Genomic DNA, 13,302 nt, shown 5'->3' on the forward strand with positions numbered 1-13,302 from the left:
TGTTGGTAATGCTTGTATTGGTAGTGCCTGACTGTTTGTCCAGCTTTTCTATTTTCTGCCTTTCTTCAGATTGTGTTTTTTTTAATGTCTCTATTTCAGTTTTCAACCCTTGCAGTGTTTGCATTGCTTCTTGCAATTTTCTGTTTATCTTTTCATCCGTTTGTTGCCTTTTATGAATTTTTTGGTTTGTTCTTTCTTCCATTTCTTGCATTTTTTGGTTTGCTTTTTGTTCCATTTCTCGCATTTTGTGCTTTGTTTCTTCTTCCATTTCCTGCCTTTTTTGGTTTGTTTCTTCTTCCATTTTTTTCATTTTTTGCTTTGTTTTTTTCTACCATTTCTTGCATTTTTTGCTTTGTTTCTTCTTCCATTTCCTGCCTTTTTTGGTATGTTTCTTCTTCCAATTCTTGCATTTTTTGCTTTGTTTTTCTTCCATTTCTTGCATTTTTTGCTTCATTTCTTCTTCCATTTCCTGCCTTTTTTGGTTTGTTTTTTCTTCCAATTCTTGCATTTTTTGGTTTGTTTTTTCTTCCATTTCTTTGAGGGATTTTCCTATATCCTCTTTTAGGGCCTCTATCATTTTCATGAAAGTGCTTTTAAGGTCGTTCTCTTCTGCTTCGTTCGCATTGGAATGTTGGGGGCTTGCTGGTGTGGAGTCTTTAGAATCTGGCGGTGTCATATTTGTTTTTCTGTTGCTGACTGTGTTTTTGTATTGTCTCTTTCCCATCTCTTCTTCTAGTGGGTGCAGAAAGAGCCCCTTACTGGTCTGGGGACCAGAGTTCCCTTTTGGTGGGTGCTAGCAAGTCCAATAATCTGGTGGTTCTTCTATTCCTTGTCCAAATGCTGGTCCCATGGGTGGAGAAGAAGAACAGGAATCTGGGGCGCTTAGCCTCCTACCTGGTCCCCTGGACCCTATGCTGGGTCCTGTTGTACCTGATCCAGAACAGCTACTCCCCTGGTCTCCCTGCCTCCTCTGGTTTCCTGGTCTCATTGGTGGGAGAGAAGATCTGGAGTCTGGGGTGCTTGGCTCCCGCCGGGATTGGGAGCTCTGTGCAGTTCCCAGGCGATCTGCAGGCACTGGAACACAGGCCGGGAAGCCGGCCTGTTTACCTGATGCTGCCGGAGGAACCTTGTATCCTCCATTTTACTGAGTTTTTTTTTTTATAATCAGATACAAGAGTTTTCTGGTAGAGTCTTTGTTGTCTCTTCTGTATCTCATCTGCTAGTAATGAAACATATTTCTTCCTTTCCTATTTATATTCAGTTTTTCCTTGTCATATTGCTCCAACTAAGACCTTGAGCACTATAGCGAATAAAAATGAAGGAGGAAAGCCACTTCTGTAGGCACATCCTGGCACTGCTGGCAAGAGTCTGTGGGTCCTCTTCCCAGTATGAACTTCAGTCTGTCTTCCCACCTGGCCTAGAATATCTGGCGGCATAGAATACCTATATTCAAATGCCTTTGACCTTGAGCCATTGCAGACCAGCTCCTTCCAGATTCACGTCTGGATAGGGATCTACACAAGGGTCTTGACCTGACCAGGTCTGGCCAGTGACACTCTTTTTGGTAACTCAAGTTGCTGTGAAGACTACAGTGATAGTGTAATGCATTTTTATGTGGTTATATTTACTCAGTTTAAAGGAATGTAGGGTTGTTTTATTTATGCTGATTTTTCATGTTAAAGATCTTATTCTTAGAGTTGATAGGTTATTTTATTTTGAATGTTCTTTCAAGTCAAGTACTTGGCAGCCTTGTATTAGTCCCACCCATTTCAGAGGAGATTGACTACTCTGGGATATTATGCCAAAAAGACCACCAAAGAAATGACTCACCCATGCAAATGCGCAAGGTTTATTGTTAAATTACAAGTCTTGGTAGGGATCCTGTCCAGCAAACTGGTGCAGCAACTTCAGGAAAAGGGTGCCTGACCTCAATTGCAAGGGGTTTATAAAGGAAAAAAACTGCAAGCAGGGTGGTACATGCCTTGGCTGTTCAGGATTGAGTAAGAGTAGGTGGGTGACCTTTGGATTTATTGACTGGGGTCTCAGGGAATTTCAAATTGTTACTAACAGTTACCCACAAGGACAGTTGAAGCAAGATGTTATTTACCAAAATTAGTCATTGCCTGACCATCTGGATGGGGTCACTTTGTCCAGGTGGGCACAGTTTGGGTGCTCCATGAAACTGTTTATGGCTCCTTGGTTAGAGCTGAATCATCCTTGTGCCATGCAGGGAATTTCTCAAGGTGGCTTTTTGTGAGGATGATTAAATCCATCCTCTCTTGTTTACCTTGCTCTTTTATGGGAAACACTGAGTTTTGGGTACTAAAGATCCAAGAGTCAGAGATGCATCTATTCTCACAGCTGTGCTAATGACATGTGTTACAAGTGTTACCAGTTTGTTTGTGGTGGGCACCTACCTGAGCACCATAAGAATTCAGCTGTGTCATTGCCAGTTTCTTGCTAGATTCTATAGCATCCCATTCTACCTAGATTCCACAACTGAAAGTCTATTTCGTTTGGTTTTAGAAGAAGAGCCTAGCTTAGGCTGTCTTCATACTCATCTGTCCTGTGCACTCAGACTCCTTGTTGGAGATTACAAATGTGTATCACTATTTGAGCTTCAGATACTATGAATAAATAAGCAAATAAATGTCTCTAAGCACCTACAAATGTTTGTACTATTTTCATTGGGTTGGGGTGCAGTTTAAATCCTACCCCAAAGTCTACTAAAAATTGCTAGCCTAGCAGAGTGATTTTGAGATCATAGTCTTCGTGCATTTATGTGTTGCAAACTTAGTTTAGAACATCAATGACACCAGATCTTTAAGAATGGAAGATGAGAGAAAGGATGGTGCTTCAGTTAAGGTGCTGAGGAGATGGGGTTTGCACATCCAGAATAAAAACCACACCCCATCCTCACCAACTGCAAACAAACAAACACAACAACAACAACAACAAAACCCAAGCAAACAAAAGCACAACATGCAAATGGATGAAAAATCCCAGTGTGGTAGCATGTGCCCATAGTCTCAGCATGAGAGAGGAGCAGCCCAGTAGACCAGGAGTTTGATACTAGCCTTGTCTCTACACACACACACACACACACACACACACACACACACACAATTTAAAACATTAGAGATTTAACTATAACACCTAAAATTTTAAACTACTAGAAGAAAAAAATCAGAAAAATGCTTCACATTGAAATGGCCTAGGAACTTTTTAAGTAAGACACCCCCATCCCTGGAAAAATCACAAAACCAAAAGCAAAAGCAGACAAACTAGATTACATCCTTTGAAAAGCTTCGCTGAAACAATGGAAATGGCATAGCAAGAGGAAAATATTAACCAACTATTCATCTGGCAGAATGTCAAGGTCCAAAATATACAAGGAACCCAAAACCCCAATAACAGAAAACCAAAATAACACAATTTAAATAGCAATTGGCCTTAATGGACATTTCTCAGTCATACAAATAGCCAAGAGATACACGAATGCCCAGCATGCATCATGGCTGGATCCATAATGGGAGACCATAGAGAGCTGGTGACGCTTCTGCTGATGAAAGGACAGCAAAGAGGGATTCTGGGTACCACAATACCATAAACCTCCTCACAGCTGGAACAAATTGTCCAAATTAAGGTCTTCCTTCCTAATTAGTTATGTCAATTATTGCAGAAGCAGAGAATAGCTGAAGGTAGACTCCATTAAATGCATTCCCCAATGCAACATTGTGCCTATTGCAAATGTAGCCCAACAGAATGCACCACTATCTCAGTCTGCTTTCTGCTGCTCAGACAAAATACTGCTGGTCAGGTGCACTTGTTATTTTCTTTGTTGCCGTGGTGGTTTGAATAGGAATGGCCCCCGTAGACTTATTTGTTTGAATGCTTGGCTCATAGGTTGTGGCACTATTAGAATATGTGGCCTTGTTGGAGTAGGTATAGCTTTGCTGTAGTGTGTCACTGTGGAGGTGTGCTTTGAGGTCTTAGAAGCTCAAGTCTACCATTATAACACAGATTTTTATTCTGCTGTCTGTGGATCAAGATGTAAGATTCTCAACTCCTTCTCCAGGATCATGTATGCCTGCATGCCTCATGTTCTGCCATGATGATAATGGACTAAACCTCTGAAACTGTAAGCTAGTCCCAATGAAATGTTTTACTTTATAAGGGTTGTCTGGCATGAAGTCATACATGCAGATAGAGCACTCATAAACAAATCTAAAAACAAAAAGGAAGTGAGGCTTTGTTGTTTAGTTTTTAGCTGGTGACTATCAGTTTCTTCAGGTGCTCTTTGGAAACAGGGACCACACAGGTTATCAATCAATGCATACTGCCTTATTTGAAAAACAATGTAATTAAAATTCTCGATAGAGAGAATTTATAAAGTGACATGTTGCCTTTTTAAAAGCTATTCCCATATCTTATTTTCGAATTTACTGTCAGTAATTAATCTACATTATTAAATAAGATTCAGTTCACTGGAGCTACTGAGTAATTACTATGTTAGTTAAGTAGTGTTTCTATGACAGTACAAGCTTTACTGAATGTGCCGAGTTGTTTTTAGGGAGTAGTCTCAGAATTCTTTGAAAAGGGGTGAGAAACACATCATGAATCATGAATTTGACAGATTAATGATTAAGAGAACAGCATGAAATATAGCAAATTTAAAGTTTTTTAATTCAATGCATGATCAATAAGGATTATTCCTAATATTTTACTATTTTTTCCTTGAAGGCACCATGACAGAGAAGCTTTTCCCAAAGATTATGACATAGAGGATCCTGAGACAGTGACAAATCTCTGTAATTCGACATATTGGCGACTTGGAACTGACTGTCCAGTAAGTAGCTGCTGTTAGTTCTTTGTCTAAAATCTTTTATCATCCTGAAACAGCAAAAAGTTAAGGTGAGGCATATCTTTTCCAACTCTGGTTCTCATTTGTGACATTTAATTAGGTGACTTAGTTGCACTTGGCAAACTTGTAAAATGTGCCTGCTTCTTAAGGTTATTGGGGGAATTAGACACAGCAAAGTGTTCAGCTTGCCGCCTGACTGTAATTAGTTAGCTTCTTGTTGCTCTAACAAAATATCTGACACAGGCTACATATGAAGTAAAGACATTTATTTGAACTTGCAGTCCAAAATCAGGTCTCTCCACTGGTGTGATAAAGGTGACAGTCACTGGGGGAGTGTATGTCTGGGTGAGTAGCCACATATTAAGACAAGAATAAGAAAGGAAACTGAAACTGGACCACCCAGTTTCTTCTGAGAGTGTACCCTCCCTCAATGGCCTAATAGCTCCCTCTCAAGTGAGTCTGTTACCTCTTAAAGATCCCTTGTACTTCCCAGTTCTACCACCGTGGGAGAACGTGAGGTTATGCTGCTGCAGCAGCATCTTGATGGAATATTAACATCCATCTTCCAGAATAACCCTGTGGTGATTTGAACGAAGATGGCCCCCAAAGAGAGTGGCACTCTTAGGAGGTGTGGCCTTGGAGGAAGTGTCACTGTGGGTGGTGGCTTTGAGGTCTCTTTTCTCAGGCTTCACTCAGTGTGACAGTCAGTGGACTGCCTGCTGCCTTCTGGTCCAGATGTGGCCAGCTCCATATCTGCTTGCATGCTGGCATGCTCCCTGTCATGGTGATCATGTACTGGAGTTCTGAACTGTAAGCCAGCCCCAATTAAATGTTTTCTTTGTAAAAGTTGCCATGGTCATGGTGTCTCTTCACAGCAATAAAAAACCCTAAGACAGAATTTGGTTCTTACCTCCATTTTATAGAGGCAGGGAGAGAGACTCCTGAAAGTTGGGCAGTTCACTGAGAGTCACATAGCAAGAGAATGGGAAAATGAAATTTGAACCTGGGTCTATGATTTTTTTCTTTTTTAAATATTTTTCTCAGGGTAGGTGCTACAAGAAATTTAACCTGCTATCACAAAATTTTGGGGTCCATTTACAGAAAGAATATGCATTGTATAAGCAATTACTGTTTGAATCATGTGGAGTAGATTAATGCTTGTCCACTTGAGTATCTGTCTAGTCAACATAAGCTTAGCAGTCTAAGAACACCTAGCTTGTGCCATACAATGGCAGTCACCTTGGAGAGAGATAAAAGCCTGTTTCAAGGGATGGAAGAGATGCCTGAGTGATTGAGTGCACTTGCTGCATAATCATGAGTACCAGAGTTAAGATCTCAGTATTCACACAACAAGCAGGGCATCTGTCACTCAGCTTTAACTCCAGTTCTAGGAAAGATAGAAACAGCAAGATCAGCCTGGTCAGACAATAATTACAAGTGAACTCTAGTGTCAAGGAGGGACCTAGTTCTCACTGCCTGACCCCTCACAAAATAAAATAATAAAATGGGGACCCATGCCCTCTTCTGGTCTCTGTTGGTACTGAGATCTAAGGCTCACACACACACACACACACACACACACACACACACACACACACACACACACACACACAATAATATATACACAAATAAATTCTTTTTTTATTTCACCAGCATATTTAAATTTAAATTAGAAACAAACTTGCTTCACATGTGAATCCTAGCTCCCTTTCCCTCCCCTCCTCTACTGCCCCCCTTCAACCCTCCCAAAGCCCCTCACCCAATCCCCACTCCACTCTCCAAGGAGGGTGAGACCCTTCATGGGGGATCTGGGAAGTCTGTCATATCATCCGGGGCAGGGCCTAGGCCCTCCTCCCCCATGTATCCAGGCGGAGACAGCATCCCTCCACGTGGTATGGGTTCCCAAAGTCCATCTGGATGACAGAGATAAATGCTGATCTATTGCCTGAGGCCCCAAAGAATGCTGAGGCCTCCTCACTGACATCCACATTTAGGGGGTCTGATTCAGTCCCATGCTGGCCTCTCAACTATCAGTCTGGGGTCCATGAGTTCCTCTTCGCTCAAGTCAGCTGTTTCTGTGGGTTTCACCCACCCAGTCTTGACCTCTTTGCTCATCACTCTTCTCTCTCTGCAACTGATTTCCAGGAGTTCAGTTCAGTGTTTAGCTGTGGGTGTCTGCCTCTGCTTCCTTTAGCCACTGGATGAAGGCCCCAGGATGGCATATAAGGAAGTTGTCTACCATGTTATCAGGGAAGGACATTTAAGGTAGCCTCTCAACTACTGGTTAGATTACCAGTTGGTGTCATCCTTGTAGGTCTCTGGATATCTTACTAGTGCCAGATCTCTCTTCAAACCTATAATGGCTCCTTCTATCATGGTATCTCTCATTCTGCTCTCTCTATTTTTCCCCGACTCAACTTTCCTGCTCCCCCATGTCCTCCTCTCCCCTAGTCTTTGCCCCTCTCTTTCTTCCAGCTTCCTCACCCCTCCCGCTGTGATCCCAAAACCCTCAGAAGATTCTGTCCCATTGCCCTTCTCTGGGTTGCCATGCATATCTCTCTTAGGGTCCTCCCTGTTTCCCAGATTCTCTGGATGTGGGTTTGTATGCTGGCACTCCCCCGTTTCATGCCTAAAATCCATATATGAGTGAGCACATACCATACTTGTCTTTTTATGACTGTGTTACCTCATTCGGGATGGTTTCTTCTAGTTTCATCCGTGAGCCTGCAAATTTCAAGATTCCATTGTTTTTTTCCACTGAGTAGTAGAGTAGTACTCCATTGTGTAGATGTGCCACATTTTCTGTATCCACTCTTCAGTTGAGGGCCATCTAGGTTGCTTCCAGGTTCTGGCTATTACAAATAATGCTGCTATGAACATAGTGGAACAGGCATCCTTGTTGTATGAATGTGCATCTTTTGGATATAAGCTTAAGAGTGGAATTGCTGGGTTTGTGGTAGGTTTATTCCCATTTTCCTGAGTAATCTCCAAACTGATTTCCAAAGTGACTGTACGAATTGGCACTCCCACCAGCAGTGGAGGAGTGTTTCCTATCTCCACATCCTCTCCAGGATAAACTGCCATTGGTATTTTTTATTTTAGCCATTCTGACAGGTGTAAGATGGTATCTCAGAGTTGTTTTGATTTGCATTTCCCTGATGGCTAAGGATGTTGAGCACCTTCTCAAGTATCTCTTAGCCATTTTAAACTCCTCTATTGAAAATTCTCTATTCTATACCCCACTTTTTAATTGGATCCTTTGGTGTTTTGGAAACTTGCTTCTTGAGTTCTTTATAAATTTTGAAGACCAGCCCTCTGTCAGATGTAGGGTTAGTGAATGTCTTTTCCCATTCTTTGGGCTGCCTTTTTGTCTTGCTGATTGTGTCCTTTGCCTTGCAGAAGCTTCTCAGTTTCAGGAAGTCATATTTATTAATTGTCTGTGCTACTGGTGTTATGTTCAGGAAGGAGTCTCTTGTACCAATTTGTACCTCCCACTTTTTCTTCTATGAGTTTTAGTTGGGCTGGATTTATGTTGAGGTATTTGATCCATTTGGACTTAAGTTTTATGCAAGGTGACAGACATGGATCTATCTGCAGTCTTCTACATGCCAATATCCAGTTATGCCAGCACCATTTGTTGAAGATTCTCTCTTTTTTCCAATGTATAATCTTAGCTTTTTTGTCAAAAATCAAGTGTTTGTAGGCATGTGGGTTAATATCAGGGCTTTTTATTTGATTCCATTGGTCTACCTGTCTATTTTTGTGGCAATACCAAGCTGTTTTCAGGACTATAGCTCTATGATAGAGCTTGAAGTCAGGGATGGTGATGCCTCCGGAAGTTCCTTTATTGTACTGGGTTGTTCTGGCTATCCAGAAAAACAAAAGTTTTTCCATACAAAGTTGAGTATTGTTCTTTCAAGGTCTGTGAAGAAGTGTTCTGGGATTTTGATGGGGATTGCATTGAATCTGTAGATTGCTTTTGGCAAGATTGTCATCTTTTCTATGTGGTTCTACCAATCCAAGAGCAAGGGGGATCTTTCCATTTTCTTGTATCTTTAATTTCTTTCTATAAAGACTCAAAGTTCTTACTGGACAGGTCTTTCACTTGTTTGGTTAGCATTATCCCCAAATATTTTATGTTGTTTGGGGCTATTGTAAAGGGTGATGGTTCTGTGATTTCTCTCTCATCCCGTTTATCGTTTGTATATAATAGGGCTACTGATTTTTTTATTTTATCTTGTATCCCCCACTTTGCTGAAGGTGTTTATCAGTTATAGGAGTTCTCTTTTAGAGTTTTTCAGGTCACTTATGTAAACTATCATATCATCCGCAAATAGTGAAAGTTTGACTTCTTCCTTTCTAATTTGAATCCCCTTGATCTCTTTTTCTTGTTTTATTGTTGTAGCTAGAACATCAAGTACAGTATTGCAGAGGTATGGAGAGAGTGGACAGTCCTGTCTTGTTCCTGATTTTAGAGGAATTGCATTGAGTTTCTCGCCATTTAGTTTGATACTAGCTGTTGGTTTACTGTATATTGTTTTTATTATGTTCAGGTATGTTCCTGTTATCCCTGATCTCTCCAGGACCTGTATCATGAAAGGATGTTTTTTTGCCTAGTTTTTGGGGCATAGATATTCAGAATCAAGTCTTCATCTTGGTAGATTTTTCCTGTGATGAATATGAAATGACCTTCTTCATCTCTTTTGATTGATTTCAGTTTAAAGTCTAGTTTGTTAGATATTAAGATTGCTACCCCTGCTTGTTTCTTGGGACCATTTGATTGGAAAATCTTTTCCCAACCCTTAACTCTGAGGTAATGTCTGTCTTTGAGGCTGAGGTGTGTTTCTTGTATGCAGCAGAAGGATGGGTTCTGTCTTCGAATCCATTCTGTCAGCCTGTGATTTTTAATGGGCGAGTTAAGACCATTAATATTGAGGGATATTAATGATTATTGAATGCTCATTATTGTTTGTTTTGGAATGGTTGATGATAGTGGAATTATATGTGAATTTTCACCTCTTTTATCTTTTGGCTGTTGGTAAGGTGGGGTTATCTATTGCCTATGTTTTTCTGGTTGTAGTTAACTACCTTTGGTTGGAGCTTTCCTTCCAGAACTTTCTGGAGTGCTGGGTTAGTGGATAAGTATTGTTTAAATCTGGTTTTGTCATGGAATATCTTGTTTTCTCCTTCTAATAGTGATTGAAAGCTTTGCTGGGTATAGCAGTCTGGGCTGCCATCTGTGGTCTCTTAGTGTTGGTAGAATATCTATCCAGGGCCTTCTGGCTGTCATAGTTTCCATGGAGAAGTTGGGTGTAATTCTGATAGGTTTGCCTTTGTATGTTACTTGTCCTTTTTCCTTTGCTACTCTTAATATTCTTTCTTTATTCTGTATGCTCAGGGTTTTTACTATTATGTGGCAAGGAGACTTCCTTTTGTGGTCCACTCTGTTTGGTGTTCTGTAGGCTTCTTGTACTTTCATTGGCATGTCTCCTTTAGGTTGGGTAAGTTTTCTTCTATTATTTTGTTGAATATGTTTTCTGCACCTTTGAGTTGTGTTTCTTCAACTTCTATACCTATTATTCTTAGATCATTTACTCACTCTTTCTAATTCCAGCATTCCTTCAGACTATGTTTTTTTTTTATCTGTATTTCAGCTTTCAAACCTTGCAGTGCTTGAATTGTTTCTTGTAATTTTTGGTTTGTCTTTTCTTCCATTTCTTTAAAAGATTTTCTCATTTTTTCTTTCAGAGTCTCTATAATTTTCATGAAGTTGTTTTTAAGGTCATTCTCTTCTGTTTCATCTGTGTTTTGATATTCTGATCTTGCTGGTGTAGAGTCTCCAGACTCTGGTGGTGTCACAATGGTTTCTCTGTCGTTGAATTTTTCTTGTATTGTTGTCTTCCCATCCCTTCTTTCAGTGAGTACAGGTGGAGTCTCTTCCTTTCCTGGTGAGCACGGGTCCAAGGTTTTCTTCCGGTGGGTGCAAGCAGGTCCAATTCACTGACGGGTCTCACGGTGGATGCAGATGTGTCTGAGGCACTCCCTCTCCTGGTGGGTGGGAGCTCTGCCCTCTGCCCTCTGCCCTCTGCCCTCTGCCCTCTGCCCTCTGCCCTCTGTCCTCTGCCCTGAGTGGGGCCAGGAGTAGGCAGGCTCTCTCAGCAGGCTCCTGGTCGCTCAGTCCTTTGGTGGTGAGTTGAGCTTGCTGCAGTTCCCAGTCCAGGAGATCCTGGAGAGCCACAGATAAATTATAAAAACTCCAACAAACCCATTTAAACCTTGGCATGTCTTGCTGGCAGTTAGCTAGCATGTGGGTAGAGCTCACATGTCTAATGCTGAACAGTCAATGGCACTTCTGCTACACTCACCCTAATCCCAGACGTTCTTGAGCATCTCTTGGGAGATAGCCTTAGGTTCTGAAGAGTGGGTTACTTGACACAGCTGTTCCTCCTGGGTTTGAAACTTAACAGTTTCTGGTCTGTTTTAGATACAAAGGAAATAGATGAAGAGCCACTATTTCTATTAAAACCACAATTTTCTTATTTTAATAAGTCTAGTTTTTCTGATAGAGTTTTGTCTATTTCATTACTGATCCTTCCATTTTTGGTTTTGTTTTTCACAACAGAGCAACAAAATTGTTAAGAAAAAATATTCATTGCTATTCTCATTCTAAACCTATCCTTATCAATCGTAACATCACTCATTCAATGTCCCTGGTGTCCAGAGAGAAGTAGTCACCACCTGTTCAGGGCTTCCTGGCCACCATGTGATGAATTAGTGAGTCCCCCTTCCTGTTTTTCCAAAGTTTTGGGAGGCCTAAAGTCTAGAACACTTTTTAATTTTTTTTTGAGCAGTATTTCATGTAGCCCAGGCTGGCCTCAAATTTCCTATGTAGCTGAGGATGACTTTGAACTTCTGATCTTTCCCCCAAGTGTTGCCACGGTACCCAACTATGAACACCCTTGATAGTTGTCAAGAAGTACACAACCTAAGAAGCTAGCCTGCCTAGGCAGGACCATCTGTGACCTCCCAACCAGAGTAAAACAGTGTTAGCTGTTATATTTTTGGAGAGTGCTGACCAAAGATTTGAAAGAGGATTTGCTTACCTGAGGATTGCTAGTTCATTTTTCTCTGGTTGAGAAGGATTTCATATGAACTGTTCAGAAAGACATCTGTCCTGATATTTCAAAGATGTAGGCCCTAGTCTGTGACACTAGCTTGAGAACCTCAGTGTAAGGAGCTGCTATCTATGCCTGATTTGGCAGAACACAGAGAAGGAGCAAGTTGCCCTCAGAGTTGTCAAGTATCTTTGAATGTGTTTGCCTGGATAAGTCACATGATAAAATCTGCAGGAGTCCTTTAAGGAAGACTGTAGAACTGGGACAGAGAGCCAGATACCCATCATAAGAGACATACCAAATACCAAAGCTCAGAAGAGGAATTGCTGCTATTGCCCAAGGACTGACTCTGTGCATGGTGGGGGATCTTCCTAATAGACCTGCCTCTAGAGTCCAATGAGAGACATGTGGTGAAGGCAGGAAGAATTTGTCTGATGCTGCCACACTGGGAAGCAATAGTGAGAGTCATCCTAAACCCTCACAAGGTACCAATGGGAACTTAGGAATTATAGAGAAGAATAAAAGGATGGGCCAAGAAATAGGCGCATTCAGTCTTTGTCAACTGATCATGATCTCGGGTCTGGTTCCATGAGGTCCTGCTGGCACAAACAAACCATTATGGCATGAATGGTGGCAGTTAACTTCCAGTGACTGCTTCTGCCTGGAGGTGGGGACCAGTCTGTTAGTCAGAGCATGTAGGCAGCAGGGCTGCTACTGTGGGATAAACTGGAAAGGACTCAGATGGTAAGCTACGTCAGTAAAGCATAATCAGTCAAGACATTGAGTCTCTCCCTCAGGGAAATAAACGATGAATGAGCACACCTCCATCTTGGAATTGAAATCCATGTTACTGTGAAGACAAACTAGGTTCATTGCTTGTTATGATTAGACCTCTGTTTCTCAAGGTGGGCTATGCTCCACCTGTAACCTTAGCTACAACTGGTTCTGTACTCTCTGTTCCAGGAATGGCAATCATGTCTATTTTCAAAAAGTTGTTATGACCATGTTGTAACCTTACCTTTATTTCAAAAGATTATTATAACCACCTGTTGTTATGACTACCCAGGCACGTTCTGTGTCTGTAAACCTTCCTATTTGTAAACTTGCCTACTCCTTAGTTAAAAGAAACCTTATCTTCTACACGCCTAACTCTGACCTCTTGAACCCTGCCTTGGGGGAGGTAGTCCCAGGTATATGAATGAAAAGCTTGCCTCATTTCATTGCTTGTTTTAATTTGGCCATGGTGATTTGAGTCCTTGGTCTTTCTCCGTGAATCTTTGGGATTGACATAAAACATTTTACAATGTGCTCCTGCTACTTTGT

General features: G+C 41.3%; 1 protein-coding gene across 2 annotated transcripts in view; it reads left to right on the forward strand.

The window, feature by feature from the left end:
• The window catches only part of CUNH9orf135 (chromosome unknown C9orf135 homolog), a 110,332-nt gene that overhangs the window by 37,076 nt on the left and 59,954 nt on the right, over positions 1-13,302 (forward strand). For both annotated transcript variants that reach the window (XM_040746329.1, XM_005063224.4), the window contains exon 3: positions 4,744-4,849. In XM_040746329.1, coding sequence (XP_040602263.1) covers positions 4,744-4,849 — 106 coding nt within the window. The remainder of the gene's footprint in view (positions 1-4,743; positions 4,850-13,302) is intronic.

The sequence above is a fragment of the Mesocricetus auratus genome, unplaced genomic scaffold (genome assembly GCF_017639785.1).
Source record: "Mesocricetus auratus isolate SY011 unplaced genomic scaffold, BCM_Maur_2.0 Super-Scaffold_4256, whole genome shotgun sequence".
Lineage (NCBI taxonomy): Eukaryota > Metazoa > Chordata > Mammalia > Rodentia > Cricetidae > Mesocricetus > Mesocricetus auratus.